The sequence below is a fragment of the Calypte anna genome, chromosome 7 (genome assembly GCF_003957555.1).
Source record: "Calypte anna isolate BGI_N300 chromosome 7, bCalAnn1_v1.p, whole genome shotgun sequence".
NCBI classification, from domain to species: domain Eukaryota; kingdom Metazoa; phylum Chordata; class Aves; order Apodiformes; family Trochilidae; genus Calypte; species Calypte anna.
This window is the reverse complement of record NC_044253.1, coordinates 39,051,059-39,068,050: the sequence shown is the minus strand read 5'-3', so window position 1 is coordinate 39,068,050 and position 16,992 is coordinate 39,051,059. Positions and strand designations below refer to the sequence as shown.

Below are 16,992 nucleotides of genomic sequence, written 5' to 3'. Positions count from 1 at the left end.
GAACTTAAAACATCCACTTATTTCAGTAGAAAGCACATGCACATGGTAAAAAGGTTGAGGGCTTGCTTGTTTGTCTCTTTTTTAAGCACCTTTTTTAAGTAGGTGCTAATTTTTCCTTGTCTTTATTCTTCCCCACCAAGATATTTTATTAATATATAAAATATCATCCTTCCTCTTGCCTTTTGTAGATGAGAAACACATCACAAGTTACTAGCTGAAAGCAAACCATGTTCAATTGGGTTTTTTTAATGAAATAAAAAAAGATAATATGTTTAATTTCACTGGCTCAGTGCATTTTCATATTCTGTTTCATGGTTCTGTTAGAAATATTGGTCTGCCAGACTTTATCAGCCCGGTATCTTAGGACTATGGAATTTATTTTGTTTCTAGTTTTAATATATTCCAAATATCTGTTTCTTAGGGGAAGAATTCAGCTGTTAGACCACATGATCAGTTTGAGAACTGAAAAACATACCTCCAATTCCAGCATCTGTAGAGAAATTAATCTCTATAGATAACAGCACTTTTTTTTCCTTTAATACAGCTGTTTGCTTATGCATATTCCTAACAATATATTTGTTTCATTTCCTTTCACACAGCTCATTTGTGGTTGAAAGGCAGCCCTGCATGCCAACACATCCCCAGAGGCCAATGGTTCTTAAAACCTTAATCCAGTTCACTGTTAAATTAAGGTAAGGACAGGCAACCTGATGCAAATCCTTTCATTTCTGTGCTGCATTTTAACCTAGGAGGCTGTTTCAGAGGATTAGAGAGCAAAGCAAACCAAGCCAGCTTGTGTTGGAGATCTTTTTGACTCCAGGGAGGGTTTCGTGGAATGGGGACATAGAGGCCACAGAATCTGTCACTTGTAATGAGAAGCAGTAAAGAGTAAATCAGTAGGAGGAAAAAAAAAAAGACTGTGGCCTGAAGTCAGCACCCTCAGGATGCTATTGAATTCTTGTTTTAATGACTCTGCAAACAGAGTAAATAGTGATCCACATCATACAAGCCACAATCAGAATACTCACTGCCATTTCTGCACATAGGAAAGAGAAATTTCTGTATTTTGGGGTGCTCTGGTGAATCAGTGACAAGCTTGCTCTCTCCTGATTTTCAAAAAGAGTGAAGATGGGAGTAGGAGCTGCCATTTCATATCCATCTGGCAGCAAAAAAAGAATTCTGGAAAGGGTAGATGAAGGAAAGTACAGTCACAGATTATATGTATCCATCTCGATTTTCTCTCTGCCCAGTCCCCCAAACACATAATAACTTTGCTAGATATTTGCAGGGGAAGTATAACACCTGCCACTGGAACAGCTCAACCCCTCTGAGTATACAACCCTATAAATCTTAATTCTAGATGCCTGATCCATTTTCAGATTATAATTTCAGATACCTTGGTGTCTAGCTCCCAATCTCTAATATTATCTGCTGAGAAATTTATTAAGATTCACTTTCACATTTTCTGTTTTGAAGGTTGCTGATCAAATTGCCAGAGCTCAACTACCAGATCAGAGTGAAAGCAACTATTGACAAGTAAGAAACTTCTCTCCCTTCCTACAGAGACAACACAGGTTTTTCAGATGCTGCCCTATTTGATTTAGAAGTTGCTCTAGAAAGGAAAAAACCCACAACACAAACAACAATAGAAACCCCAAACTGTTAAAACATCAGTGCTAATGCTTTTCTTTTTCACTGTGGAAGACTTCTCTTTTTATTAAAAAAAAAAAATTAAAAAATGTCTAATTGATAGTTTTAAAGTGGAAGCAAGAAGCCCATTATTTAAGATTTATTTCAAGACTAGATAAAATTCACCAGTCTGAAACAGTGGCATCACACAAGAACTTTAAATCCAAATCTATTGCATTGATAGGACAGATGAGATTTGAAATATCACTTATCTCTCCTTGTACTAATAGGCCTGGAAGTTCCAATGTAATATGTTTATGATGCTCTGAGTATTATGAGTTTGTGCTTGAAAAGCTGCTTCTGTAATTAGTAACTGGTAAACTTAGGGAGTTTTACCCTGGCCTAAAGTCAGGACTTCTACAGAAACTTTTTCTTTCAAAGGGTTTTGGTACCTTGATACCCAATGGAAGAAAAAAAGCCAAAACAAAACTAGGTAAAATCACCTCCTCACATCTGGCCAGATACAAAAGTTGAACTGTGCAGAACAAACTTTTGGTTCTTCATTTTTATAATTACAATTGGATTGGTAACATGACTTAATTTTAATAAATGTCCTCTCTCAAGTCTCTCAGTGCAAGTCTGGCTTAACACACTTATTGATCCATAACCTCTTTCTTCCCCTCACCCTTCTTCTGTTGCAGGAATGTTTCAACTGTAAGGTAAGGAAATATCAGATTTCTTTCCTTACCCAATATGGGGTTATTTGGGTGTATAACCATGTTATGACCTCCCCAGTAACCGTAGGTTTGTTCTGTGTGGCACACACGTGAAAGCAATGAACATGGATGAATCTGCAAATGGGAGCCTCTCAGTAGAATTTAGACATTTGGTAAGTTTGGCTGATTTTTTTTCCCCCTCTCATGCACCTCTGGTAAAGACATGTAAAAAGAAAAAGAAAAAAAAACTGTGCAGGGAGAAGTGTATTACAAGTAATTTTCTGCAAAATTTACTCCTGGAATTTCTTTGTCCCACTCCGTATTTAACCCATTCTGAAAAATAAATGAAGTTTCAACAGAAATGCCAAAGCAAATCCTAATAATGCCAGAAAAGGAGGAATATGAACATGCTGAACTGAGTTTGAGAAACTGAGTTTTGTTAAAAAAAACAAAACAGAACAACAACAAAACAAAAAAACCCACACCACCATTGTCTGGGGAAATTTATAATCAAATGCTTTAGATCTGGTTGAAATGAATGCTTGTAATAACTATCTTTTGAGAGCCTATAGTAGTGCTTCTGTAACTTCTCTATATCCCAGTGAATCCTGCTTTCTGACTCTCTCACCCATGTTTAGTTTTTTGCCTAAGCACAGATGCAATGCATCAATGTAGTTTTGCAAAAAAAAAAAAAGAAAGATTTATGGTCTTTCTTGAGCACCCTGATTAACACTGTGTTACATTAACTTAGTTTCTTTAAAACTTCTTCAAAAAGAGCAACAGATTATTCACTAAATAGACTTTTCAAGGCTTAGTCTCAGAGCCTTCAGTACCACCTGTAAATTGTAAATAAAATCTTATTCTAAGAACATCGTGGTTACAAATGACAGGTTTTATATGTGCTTCTATCTCTACTTTCTTTGCCACATAAATACTGTTTTGCTTTATACAGCAACCCAAAGAAATGAAATCAAGTGCTGGAAGCAAAGGAAATGAGGTTTGTGCCCTTATTTTACATGGTTTTGATTACTCTCACAAGTATCTCAGATTAGATTTTTATTTCAACCAAAGAGCAATCATATGGCGGTAGATTTTGAAAAACCCTGTTCTTATATTAAAATAGGACTAATTATCACATGAAAGTATAAATATAAGAAGAACTTTGCAGAGGTAAGTGCTCCAATTTTAATTACATGCTTCAAGTTTCTGTATAAAAAAGTTAGAATAGAAGATAGGAAGGAGGAAGGCCACCTCTTTAGTCATTTCCATTTTGAAAAAAAAATAATTTTGGAGTCTTTTGCTGGTCCAATTTTTCCAATAAGAGTTCTTGAAATATATATATTTTATACAGCTAAAGCAAGAGTATAATGGCTTCAGAGGTCTGTCTGCTTGTCTCAGCCAAGGTCAGGGATCCTCAGAGCTCATCAAGTCCAACCCTTGATCCACTCCCGCTGCAGTTCCCAGCCCATGGCACTCAGTGCCACATCCAGGCTCTTTGGAAAGATCTCCAGACACGGAGAATCCACTACTTCCCTGGGCAGCCCATTCCAATGGCTGATCACCCTCTCCAGAAAGAAATTCTTTCTCATCTCCAACCTAAACCTCCCCTGGCACAACTTGAGACCCTGCCCTCTTGTCTTGCTGAGAGTTGCCTGGGAAAAGAGCCCAACCCCCCCCTGGCTCCAACCTCCTTTCAGGGAGTTGTAGAGAGTGATGAGGTCTCCTCATCCCGCTGGAATCATCCCAACTCTCCAGTCTGTCCAGGTCCCTCTGCAGAGCCCTCCTGCCTTCCAGCTGATCCACACTCCCCCCAGCTTAGTGTCATCTGTGAATTTGCTGATGATGGACTCAATCCCCTCATCTAAATCATCAATGAAGATATTGAACAGCTCTGGGCCCAACACTGATCCCTGGGGGACACCACAGACGCCATTTTGGACACCACAGCCGCCATTTTGGACACCACAGCCGCCATTTTGATGCAGCCCCGTTCAGCACCACTCTCTGGGCCCGGCCCTCCAGCCAGTTCCTAACCCAGCACAGGGTGCTCCTGTCCAAGCTGGGGGCTGACAAAGTACCTGTTAACTTCTTGTGTGTGCCACTGTTTAAAAGAAACATTTTAAACAAATTAAAAGCAAATGTTTCAAGTTTAAAAGCCTTGCTTTAACAATCTGAAGGGTGTTTGGTTTTTTGTTTTTTTGGTGTTTTTTTTTGAAAGAGTCATCAAGGAAAAAACAAGCCCAAACAGTTAATGTCAGCATTCAAGCAAATTATTTCATTCACTTCCTCTTTTTTCCTGCTCTGCTTATGTATTTGATGTGGTTTCTTTCCAAGTTTTATAACCTACTCCTTCCCTCAGGGCCCTCACATGGTGACTGAGGAGCTGCACTCCATCAGCTTTGAAACCCAAGTCTGCCTCTATGGACTGACTATCAATTTGGAAGTGAGTATTCCAGCCACATTTTCCAGGGCAAGAATAAGAGGTGGTTTTTTCAGCAGCTTACATGAGAGCAATGGGATGCAGCCAGATCTATCCTAGGTTTTGCCTTCAGCAGTGACCAGAAGCAGACAGGAGATTTCCAGAATGTCTGGACAGAAAATAGTATGCACAGATTTACGTAATTTTTTTTTTAACCCTTCTCTTCAGAAGCTCAAATACTGCCTCTCACTGTCATTCTGTTACTTTTTTGCAAAGGTAACACATTTTACTTAGCAAAAGCTGTAGGATCCATTGAAGCCAGTGATAAAATCCACTCACAAAACCCATGTTGCCTGGCAGGCACACCCCTCCACCAAGCACTATAAATTTACATATTAGAGAAAGTCTATGCTACCACCTCCAAGTTATAGGCAAAGGACATCCCTGGGTGCCTAAAATGGACGTTTAGAAGCTCTTCTAGTGATAAGACTGCCACAAATCACACAGTTGGCATCCATGGCTGTGTCTTCTGCCCAGGTACAGCCAGCCCCAGTCCTGGATACCCTCTGAGATGCCACTTATGTGTTCAAATGTAAGGTAGACATCAGTTACCAAGAGCTCCATGAGCTAAAAAATAGTATTTTGAGGGGTGGGAGAACCAAAGAAGAAAGAGAGCAAAGCATAACACAGTACTAACACTTTCCTTATCAACATTTATATTCTGTGTTCATTCTTTCTACTAGACCAGCTCTTTGCCTGTGGTGATGATTTCCAATGTTAGCCAACTACCCAATGCATGGGCTTCTATCATTTGGTACAATCTATCAACCAATGATCCCCAGGTAAGTCCTTAGTGTGTAAATATTGACTTCCTGCATGGTCACCTTGCTATTATTTGGTTACCAAATACATTCATTATAAAAAGGCTTTTGTTTCCCTCTTAAACTAAATTTTCTCACATACTCTGCCATTGACATCATATATTCATGTTGTTCACTGTATCTTTTGTTCTCTGCCCAGATATAAAAGCATATGCACATTTTAGCCTTCCTTTTTGTAAGCTAAAATAGTAGTTCTTAACTAGGAAAACATCATAGCCCCTTCTCTACAGCTTTTCTAGTTTGAATTTTTTTTTTTTTTTAAGATGTAGTTGACCAAAACTGTACATGGTAAAATAATTCTACTTGTACAATTCAGAAGTGTCATAATAGGTGTAAAGGTGGATCTGGAAAAGTGCTGCTTTCCCTCAGACATTTATAGGAGGTAATGCTTTCCATGGAGAAGATCCTAAATGTCAAGTAGCACCTGCAAGTGTCTCTAACCATGAGCAAAAGCAGAACCATCCTTTCTCAGGCTCCTGCTGGCTCAGCAGGTATTTTAGATTCAGTCTGTTACTGCATTTGCAGGCTGCTAATATCTCACAGGCTTTCAGTGGATATTTAGTGGTAGTTAAACAGATGACTAGAGGAGAAAAAGGTGAGATATTTTACCACAGTGAGCCTAAGAATGATGGCAGAATCCATCCAGATTGCTGGTCTTCATTCTCACTTGGTGCTACTTCAGAGTTTTCTGGATGTTTATTACATGTACAGGCCAGAAACCAAGTGAAAATAATAAGATGAGCCCAACCATTCAACAGTTCATCCCTACACAAGTATGTAATGGTTTGGGATTTCCATGCACCAAATATTATTGTGGGATCATCTACATTTATAAGTTTTAAGAATATTTTCACTGCCTTAATACACACTATGATGAGAAGCATAGGAAGTTATTTCACCATCCAAGGTGCACACACAGACTCCTGCTCTCTCTAGGAGTTCTGCCCTCTTCCTACAGCTCTGCACAGGGACCCAAATTGACTTTGCTGGGTGGCTGCAGCTGGGAGGCCCAGCACTTACTTACCCCAATGTATCCCCAACACACACACCTTAGAATCACACACAATCACCCGGGTTGGAAGGGACCTCAGAGATCATCCAGTCCAACCCTTGATCCACTCCCGCTGCAGTTCCCAGCCCATGGCACTCAGTGCCACATCCAGGCTCGTTGGAAATATCTCCAGACACGGAGAATCCACTACTTCCCTGGGCAGCCCATTCCAATGCCTGATCACCCTCTCCAGAAAGAAATTCTTTCTCATCTCCAACCTAAACCTCCCCTGGCACAACTTGAGACCCTGCCCTCTTGTCTTGCTGAGAGTTGCCTGGGAAAAGAGCCCAACCCCCCCCTGGCTCCAACCTCCTTTCAGGGAGTTGTAGAGAGCAATGAGGTCTCCCCTGAGCCTCCTCTTCTCCAGCCTCAACACCCCCAGCTCCCTCAGCCCTTCCTCACAGGAATTCTGCTGGATCCCTTCACAGCCTCCTTGCTCTTCTCTGGACCTGCTCCAGCACCTCAATCTCCTTCCTGAGGGGCTGAGGGGCCCAGAACTGGACACAGGACTCAAGCTGTGGCCTCACCAGGGCTGAGCACAGGGACAGAATCCCTTCCCTGGACCTGCTGGCCACGCTGTTCCTGAGCCAGCCCAGGATGCCATTGGCCTTCTTGGCCACCTGGGCACACTGCTGGCTCCTCTTCAGCTTCCTGGCAATCCAGACTCCCAGGTCCCTTTCTGTCACTCTGTGCCCAGCCTGGAGCTCCCCATGGGGTTGTTGTGTTGAACCTCATCCTGTTGGGATCAACCCAACTCTCCAGTCTGTCCAGGTCCCTCTGCAGAGCCCTCCTGCCTTCCAGCTGATCCACACTCCCCCCAGCTTAGTGTCATCTGTGAGTTTGCTGTTGATGGACTCAATCCCCTCATCTAAATCATCAATGAAGATATTGAACAGAACTGGGCCCAGCACTGATCCCTGGGGGACACCAATTGGATCAGCCCCGTTCAGCACCACTCTCTGGTGGCCTCCAGCAGTTCCTAACCTAGCACAGAGTGCTCCTGGCTGAGCCCTGGGCTGACAGCTTTCCCAGGAGATGGTATCAAATGTTTTGCTGAAGTCCAGGTTGACTCCATCCACAGCCTTCCCCTAATCCCCCAGGTGGGTCACCTGGTGATAAAAGATGAGGTTGGGCAGACAGGACCTGGGTCCTCCTTTCATCCCTTTTTATGGACTTCTGGGTTTGGGTGAAGTATTTGCAGCCTTTATTTACAGCTTTTAGTTTATTTCATGATTGCAGCCTGTCTAAACAAAACACTAATTCTGTTGCAGAATTTGTCTTTCTTCAACAATCCCCCTTCTGCCACTTTAAGTCAGCTGTTAGAAGTACTCAGCTGGCAATTTTCATCATATGTTGGCCGTGGTCTCAATTCTGAGCAGCTCAGCATGCTGGCAGAGAAACTTACGGGTAAGGTTGTAGAAATATACATATTTTACATGCTTTTGGGCTCCTATATTTGACAGTCACAGGTAATGACTTTAAGTATGACCTTCCCTACCAGAGCTAACTTCAAAAATGCCACAATGATTTTTTTTTTCCTCTTTCTTTTTCTCCAAAGAATTGCACGTGTCAGCTCATTCTCACAAAGTGGTTCAACTTCTGAACTTTCAGGTTGCTAAACTGAAAAAAGGAGGGCATCAGTCACACTGAACTGTGATGTTATCTTGTTTCCTTAGCAAGTCATTACCTCCTGCCTCTGAAATCAAAAGGAAGGGTTTCTGCTTGTCTATGGGGTTTGTCTCATTTTAAGTGCTGCTCCTTGTGGGTCTGTTAGTTTGGGCACCCATCCCTGACAGGTGACAGCAGAGCCAAAAGGCCCGGGAACGTGCATGGGATGGACTATTGAACACTTTGATCTGACAGTGCCCAGAAAGGAGAGGCCTTAGGGGGACCTGCCAGAAGAAAAAGTGTTTTCTGTTGCTGGAAAAGCAAGAACTAAAAAATACATTGTGAGCTGTAAGAAACTCTGAGCTGAAGGTCATGAGACCTCCACTGTCAGGCAAGGAAAAAAAAAAAAACCCATCTGTCACAGACTGGGGGCAATTTTTGATTCTATTGCTTCCTAAAGCTGGGAAGCAAGGACTGGGGTCTCTGGATAAGTCACTTTTTTGATGGTTTCTTCGAGATTTCTTGCTTACTGGAGGTAGCAGAGTTGAAAGGTGATCAGCAAGAATCATAAGAATAAATTGTCTTAAAATATGGAAGCTCAAGATAGAAGTAACACTGAGGCTAAGAACTGGAAGTGAACAGAAAAAAACTTCAGGCAAATATTCCCAAATTTCCAGTATCAGCTGCTTAAAAAACATATAGAAAACCTGATTTACAGCCCTTTAGCTTGCCCCTCTCAATCCCTCCCCATGTCTGGATATCCTGTACTCCCCCAACTACATAGATAGCAAACTATATTCATTTCAAAATTTCAGAAAAACAGACTCATTTTGTTGGTTTGTTGGGTCTGAGTGTTCTGGGTTTTGTTTTATTTTGTGTTTTCTCTCTCAGGACAACAAGTCAGTTACAATGATTATCAACTATCCTGGGCAAAGTTCTGCAAGGTATGGTTGCAAAAGTAAAACTAGACTTTTCTTTCTCTTAACACCAGCATGAGGGCCTAAACCTGTGTCTCTCTGATGCTACTGATAAGATTCCCACTTGTCATCTATGGGACTTGTATCCCAGCATAATATTTGTTGTAAAAATTTAAAGAGGAAAATCAGATTTCCACAAGTTTAAAAGCTTGGCCTAAGAGATCTACTCAGTTATGTTGCTACAGAGATCAGAAACTGTCATGATAGTTACAGATTTCTGTAAATGATCAATAAACTGTGCTATCAAAGAACACATTTTCCATAAAGCACACTGTACATTTTTTCATACCCTCAGTTGTGACCTAAATTTCAGGTCAATCAATGTATTCAGCAACTTTGCTGAGGAACAGAGAAGTTCTTGAGGAAAAAGTCTGAACCCATTTTACTTGTATTAACTACATCATTTAAACACAAACAACGTTGGAAGAAAGTTGAGTTTTCTCATCACTATTTCTCTCAAAATATAAGTTCATAACCAGGAAAAAAAATTAAATCAAATTGTTTGTTTTCTTGAAAAATGAGGCATTTCCAAAGCTTAAAAATAAATGGATTTTGTTAGGCTGAGAGACTTGTACTCAAAACAGCAGTTCAGATTTGCCATTTTCATTTCAACAACCAAGATTATTCTCAAAAAAACAGATAACTATATCACATGGATGTTGGGTAACACACTCACAATTCTCTTCTTGTGTGTGTTGGTTTTGTGTATTGTATTATTTGGCCTTTTTTTTTTTTTTTAACCATCAGGAACATTTACCTGGGAAGTCTTTTACCTTTTGGGTTTGGCTGGAAGCCATCCTGGACTTAATTAAAAAACACATTCTGCCTCTCTGGATTGATGGGTGAGCAATGAGGAAACAGCTTTTTATTGATCCCTCTCTGCTTTGTCTTTTTTCTTTCTAATCTCTGCTTCAGCCACGCAGAAGAAAATTTCCAAGCAATCCAATACATCTGTTTCCCTCTTTCTGTGTATAAGTTTTTGAATTTTTTTTTTAAACCAGAACACCTTTGAATATTAAAAAAATGCAGGTTTAGATGTGTTTATCAGTTCCGTCATTATACAGTCAATTACTGTGGTAAAATTTCATCAAGCTTCACAATACTTGGAGCTCTAATACATGTAACTCACATCAGCTTTTCTCATAGTTCAAGATCTTATAAAGCTTTTCTACCCAGGCTTTGAAAACCCATATAAAGTTTGCCTAAATGCTTTGCACAGACTGAATTCTGCTTTTTTTTCCCCAAAAGCAAACCCGTGATTTTCTGTTACACTTCAGGTACATAATGGGATTTGTAAGCAAGGAGAAAGAACGAATTTTGCTCAGAGACAAAACTCCAGGAACATTTTTATTAAGGTTTAGTGAAAGCAACCTGGGTGGAATTACCTTTACGTGGGTGGATCAGTTAGAAAATGGTAAGTGTCATTTAAAAAAAAAAATAACAAGCCTCAAAACTCTGTAAAAATACAGGAGCCAGTTCCTTTGGTTTAGAGGTCACATGTATCATCTCTTAGTATGGCTTTGGGCAAGATATAAGAATTCTTTTAACTGAAACACAAACCAAAACTCTGAAAGCTTACCCCTTGGTTCTTTATATTCATTAAATAACTCCACTAGGAGGACTATCTGCTTACTGCAGGCTTGAAATTTGTTTCCACACGTGCAGAAAGTAGGAGTTGAAAGATATGAACTTTGGGATGAAAAGGTAAAACCTATCCAAGTGTAAACTGCAAAAAAAAGGTGAAAATATGTTCCAACTATGGATGCTGCTCTGCTAGTACTGTGTTTTTCCAGGAGACGTAACCTTTCATTCAGTGGAACCCTACAACAAAGGTCGCTTGTCTGCACTGCCTTTTGCTGACATCCTGCGTGATTACAAAGTTATTATGGCAGATAATGTTCCTGAAAACCCCCTGAAGTACCTGTATCCAGACATTCCCAAAGATAAGGCCTTTGGCAAACACTACAGCTGTCAGCCCAATGAAGGTCAGGCTCTGTTTGGATTTACCCTTTCTGCAAAGTCCAGAGGATGGGCATCAGAGGGGGGTGGTGGGAATAGAGTAAGGTGCCTTCTTTAATAGGCAAAAAAAAAAAAAAAGGGATTTTTTTTTCCCCTGACACATTGCAAAATTCTGTGCATAATCACTCAAAGAAGATGAAACTGAAAAGTCATACAGCTTCTTAATTATGAGATGCACAACTAAGCTCCTGCCTCTTTAGTTTCAAGCTGGAAGCTGTATCTCCACAAAAGCATTAACAGAACTAAAATTTGGAAGCTCAGAAGGACCAAGCTTGTAGACTTCATGTAATTTGAAGCCCTGATGAGATCTCTTTCAACAGTTACTGTATTATTTTCTGAGATAATGATTCATACCAAGGGATCACAGCCAATTATCTAAGACCTGAACTCAAAGATTATGTCAGGTATTCCCCTCATTTTTATGGCTGTTTGTCTAAACATAAGGACACATTTATTGCTTAATATATTATTGTCTGCAGCACCTAAAGCAGATAGTAAATTTCATTTAAATAACAAAATTACTGGGTATGATTTAATTTTTAATATTTTTTTTTTTAGTCTCAAAGCCCTCAGATGGAGGAGTCAAAGGTTATGTGCCTTCTGTGTTTATCCCAGTCTCCAAAATGTAAGTATGCCTACAGCTATATTACATCTCAAAAGTAATTTTTATCAGATTTACATATTGCTTCAAAGTTTTCCACGCCTCCCTTCCCTCATTCAAAAAGGTTGGAATAGCAACAACACTTGGCATGTTTTTGGCCAAAGAGTACAAGAAAAGGAAGCAAGGAACTTCACTTCTACAGTTCTTTTCCTATCCAGGTGGCAAAATATTTGTTAAAATTGAGTGCAGACTTTGCAGTACTCATCTTTCACTGTCTCCTTTATCTCTCCAGAAGCTGACAGTACTTCTAGGTTTATCCTCTCTTCCCTTGGTCTTCTCTCTTACATTTTTAAAGCTATACCAGGTTTCTGGCATGTGCCTCTAGCCCCAAGCACAGACTTATGCATCAAGTTGGAGAGACTTAGGTCACTTTTAAAGATTATTTTTCTGTTTTGTTTGTTTGTGTGTTTGTTTTTTTAAGCTTAAATGATTCTACAGAGCCACATTCTCCATCAGACCTCCTTCCAATGTCTCCAAGTGTTTATGCAGTGCTGAGAGAACACCTGAGCCCCACAGTGATCGAAACCGCCGTACGTTGCAAAGCTGCCATTCACAATAATAAGTAAATGGGACACATGGGACACAGATGCTGGTTATAAAAGGGCTGCTTATATAATTATGAAAAAGTTAGAGCTCTTTCATAACCTGCCATGAAAGTGCAGACATTTCCTATTCTGAACAGGACAGGATGCTGCAAGTATACACCATGCTTGTGAAATCGTCTGACGTGCTGGCCAGTGAACTATGAATTTCATTATTGAAAGATCACAGAGATCTTGCACAAACAAAGCTTTTGCACTGCCAAACATGTCTTGATTGCACTAATTGTGTAGACAGCACAAAGGACTTGAATTGCTCAGGGAACCTGCACAAAGAACACAAAAAATTCAGATTCTGCAAACTTGCACAGCTTTTCTGTGCTGCAAGTTCCTACACTGGGTATGGAAGTGAGGAATTAGAAGTCAATGAAAACATTTTTAATAAATAAAATATTTACTGAGTATATGGAAAGGTTGGTAAAGTACTGTCCCATTAGAAGTATTTTCCTCTTGTAAAAGACATTGTGTTCTGGCTTAGATTACTTGCAGCACTGATATATGCCCACTGGTAATTTGTCCAGCAGACTTTTGTCAGGACACACAGCAGTGGTTTGGCTTTAACAGCTTTAAACAAATCCTCCTTTCTAATGCTAGCTCTTAGTTTTCTCTGTGACCAATGATTTATGGTCTTAAAATGGTTATGTATTTAAGAGCCTGTCAACTCCCCTTCTCTGTAAATACCCCTCCTCACTCACAAACAGAGCAAAAATAAACCAGGAAACTGGTTGTTTAGCACAGCTTAATTTCATATACAAATAAAGGAGCTCTTTAATATTTACCAGGCTGCAGATCTGTTCAAGAGCAAAATAACTTTGCTTCTTCACCTTTTTCTGATAGTGCTCCAGGGTGAAATCCTTAGCCTGAAAACTGCATTAAAACCTGCCACATCCAGTCTGAGACATCCACTCCTCTCTTGCTGAGTTTATACATAAAAAAACCCACTTCTGACCTTCTAAACTGCATCTGTTTAGAACTACAAATGCATTAGCAGTTTCCCAAAGTTTTGGCAGTAGCAAGAATATTTGGCTTCATTTTTGTTTATCATCAGGTTCCAAAAGGTTTTGGTTTCCTTAACATTCACAGCAATTCTCAAACCAGATCTGTCCAGAGCTTCCAAGCCAGCTGTGACTATCACCATCTTTTGGGGTCACAACCCTGCAAAAAGAATTTGTTGACTGATGAATTGGAAGAGTTAAATAAAATCATGCTTTTAAGTTTTTAAGGCTGCTAGAGAAGTGGTTGAGTGCTGCTAGATCCTAGGTGGATTTCTGGAGGTTCTTGATAGAAATGTTTTCAAGTTCTGTTAGAAATCAGGGGAGAAAATACTTAGGGAAGATTTTTTTTATTTCCTTAGTTTTTCCATTATATTTAAATTGCTAAATGGAAATGAGAAAAATACAGAAGTTGTCTTTTTTTTCTTTACATCCCAAATTCTCAGCATATAATCTCCTATGAGGAAGAAGTTGCAAATTTCACTAGCAGTCTGCATTATTACAGCAACATTTTTCCTCTATGAGATGCCAAGAAAAATACACCATGTGAGATACGGAGGACAGGAATGAAACCTGCAGCAGGACAAACTTATATCTTAGATATATTTTCTGCAGTCTTGAATTCCCTTGTTTCCCCCTCCAGATTCTCCTGTCCCTCAGGAGAAGAGTAAGAAGCCCACTATACATATCTATAGGTTGCAAGAACCACAAGAGTTCAGAAAAGAACAGAGAACTAGCGAAGAGAACTAGAGAACTAGAGACAAGAACTAGAAACTGGACACCACGATCCTCACCAGTGCTACCAGTCAAAAGGATATTACAGTGACCTTGAGCCAGGGGAGATTTTCTCTGCAGGTATTTCGGGATGAAGAGCAGTAACAGCCCTGACACTAATCTTTTCCTTCTTTTCTTCCAGCTGAGTTCTCCTTACTCAACTGACTGAAGCCCATATAATGAAAAAATGAGTAAATGTGTGAACTCTGGAGTGGTTAAAGGTGCAGTAAACTGGTTTTGCCATCTTTGGAAATCACCATTTCTTGGAAACCAGTCTGATGCTCCGCTTGAGCCTCTCAACTCTTATCAGTACCATGTAAATGTGGAATCTTCTCCTTAGGGGTTACAAAGCCTCCTGCAAATCAGAATTGTGTCCTCACTTGATAAAAGGCCACATCCTTTCTGGCTTAGAAGTTAACTTCAGTGAGGTCCAAGCAGGATTAAATTTTACTCACAAAATTAACATCCACAGAACTGCTGTAATGTAAAGAGTTTAACAATATGTTTTCCTTCTGAGAACAGTGTGTGAAGATAATTAAATCCATGAATGTGCTTGGGGAAATTCTAGGATTTATTAGGTTAAACGTTTCTATTTAATCATCATCTTTCATACTGCTGCTTTAGCTTCTCTTTTAAAGACAAGATTCTCATTCCTCTGAGTTGAGGCATGCCACAGGGGTTGTTAGTTTTCCAAAGATGAATGGCCATCAGCATAGATGTTTGTCTGCCACCACAGCAGAAGATGTGGGAGAAAGGCAAGGCTGGAAAGGGAATTCAAGAAAAGAAATGGACACAAAACCCACCAAAAAAAAAGCTGTTTCTGTTTTGCCACTGAGAGGATTAGCAAAAAACCTACCCCTCTCACACAGTAGATGCAGAAGTAAAGCTCTTTGTGTATGAAGCACTTGGAAACTACAGCAAGTTGTATCAGAAATTCTACAAATTAAAATCCTGATGATGCAAAAGTTGAGAGAGGATCTGATAAATCCAGGCTGAGAAGAACAGAATAGTTACTGAAGAGTTGCAGCATTTGCTGACTGCTGGGCCATTTGTGCTATATAACAGGATGTTGTATGCCAGAGACTCATGTAATAAGCAGAATAACTAGTTTTATATGTAATAAATTGCCTTTTAAAAATATTTGCCTTTTTTTTTTCCTTTCAGGCACTGTTTAGTGTTGGGTTTGGGTCATTTGGTTTTGTTGTTGCTTCCCCCTCTCCTCCCCCACAAATTATCTTTAAGATTAATTTTTTAATAGAATAAACAAGTAACTCCAACCCCACTGTATTTTGTGTATATGCAGGCTTGTTCAAGATCTAATTCTTGTGTGCAGAATATAGGGTAAAAGCATACAAAGGGCCTGAAATACATCTGAACACTTGAGTAGCTGCACCTTATACTCAAATATATATAAATTGTACAGTTGGGTTGAAAACAACCTCCTTGAATCAGCAAGACCTGGATTTTACTTTCATTTCTCCCTTTTTACTCACTCCCTTCCCCCTTACCATTGATGTGAGTTGAAAGTAAGTAAATTGAAAGAAAGGATTAGATACCTGCACTGTGGTGCAGGGGAGTAGATTTAAGATGAACAAACACCTCTCTGTTCATTAATCTGAGTGACACAGAGCAGCTCAGCAGAGGTCCAGTTGTTTTCTCTCAGAAAGCATCACATATAAATAAATCTCCAGAACAACAAGAGCCATGGGGTTTGATAACATCTGTAATTTATATAAGGAATGAATAAAACCAGATTTGGGCTGAAAGCTGGATTCCTGAACTTTTCTATGGCATTTTCAAGATACAATAATGATAGTCCTGCCTTTCTTTTTTGTTGAGTTCAAGTCATGCAGTTACACAGAGTTCTAGAGCAGCAAAGGTAACTTCAATAGCATCATCTCCTGCATTGCCTTTTCATTCCAATCAGTTCTCACAACTTCTAATACAATCACTTGGGGGTGCACCCTATGCTTTTGATCATGAGATATCCTGGGGAAGAAGGGCCAGACACAACTCAATTTTCTCTCTTTCCTCCCTGTGAGATAAAACTCTTCAAGATTCTCAAGCTTTGGCTTGAACCCAGTGTATTTTGTTGCTCAATAGCATTTCAGCTTCAACTGTTGTTTCAAAACAGATCCTGCAAGGCAGAGGTTTAATATTTAATTAAAAGGCATCCAAGTTCAGTTTGCTGCTTTAAAGGAACATTGGTGTCATTTTCTGGAAGATAAGTGTATACGGCCCAAGGCTCCTTCTATAAAAAAGTGAGAACTTTGTCCTTATACCCCTGTCAGTAAGAACAGGATTCTGAGGTAAAATGACAGGGACAAGGGGCAGAGAGTAAAAACCATGTTCAATGGGATGCCAGAGGAAAATAACCCAAAACATCTGCTTTTATGTATTTTTATTAATTGTGCTTTCACTGCATTTTTCAGCAGTGAAGTCAAAACTAATGGTGGGGGGGTGGATGGGGGAGGAATCACATTATTTTTCTGTGCTTTTAGTCTTGCCACATCACCAGAATGAGCTAAGTAAATGTAAAAATGGAAAAACTGTCATCTACTGTAGCTTTTATTTATAACCATATTTATATCCACTACTCAGTAGCATTTCATGCCACCAAGTTTACCAAACAAACCTTCTATGTACTGGTTTTTTCCACAGACCAA

General features: G+C 39.7%; 1 protein-coding gene across 1 annotated transcript in view; it reads left to right on the top strand.

The window, feature by feature from the left end:
- The window catches only part of STAT4 (signal transducer and activator of transcription 4), a 34,548-nt gene extending 19,887 nt beyond the window's left edge, over positions 1-14,661 (top strand). The window contains exons 9-23 of the mRNA XM_008496957.2: positions 600-692; positions 1,477-1,536; positions 2,331-2,348; positions 2,425-2,518; positions 3,298-3,342; positions 4,705-4,788; positions 5,508-5,606; positions 7,968-8,103; positions 9,196-9,248; positions 10,029-10,123; positions 10,559-10,695; positions 11,075-11,266; positions 11,859-11,925; positions 12,383-12,491; positions 14,469-14,661. Coding sequence (XP_008495179.1) covers positions 600-692; positions 1,477-1,536; positions 2,331-2,348; positions 2,425-2,518; positions 3,298-3,342; positions 4,705-4,788; positions 5,508-5,606; positions 7,968-8,103; positions 9,196-9,248; positions 10,029-10,123; positions 10,559-10,695; positions 11,075-11,266; positions 11,859-11,925; positions 12,383-12,491; positions 14,469-14,495 — 1,309 coding nt within the window. The 3' untranslated portion in view covers positions 14,496-14,661. The remainder of the gene's footprint in view (positions 1-599; positions 693-1,476; positions 1,537-2,330; positions 2,349-2,424; positions 2,519-3,297; positions 3,343-4,704; positions 4,789-5,507; positions 5,607-7,967; positions 8,104-9,195; positions 9,249-10,028; positions 10,124-10,558; positions 10,696-11,074; positions 11,267-11,858; positions 11,926-12,382; positions 12,492-14,468) is intronic.
- The last annotated feature ends 2,331 nt before the right edge of the window (positions 14,662-16,992 follow it).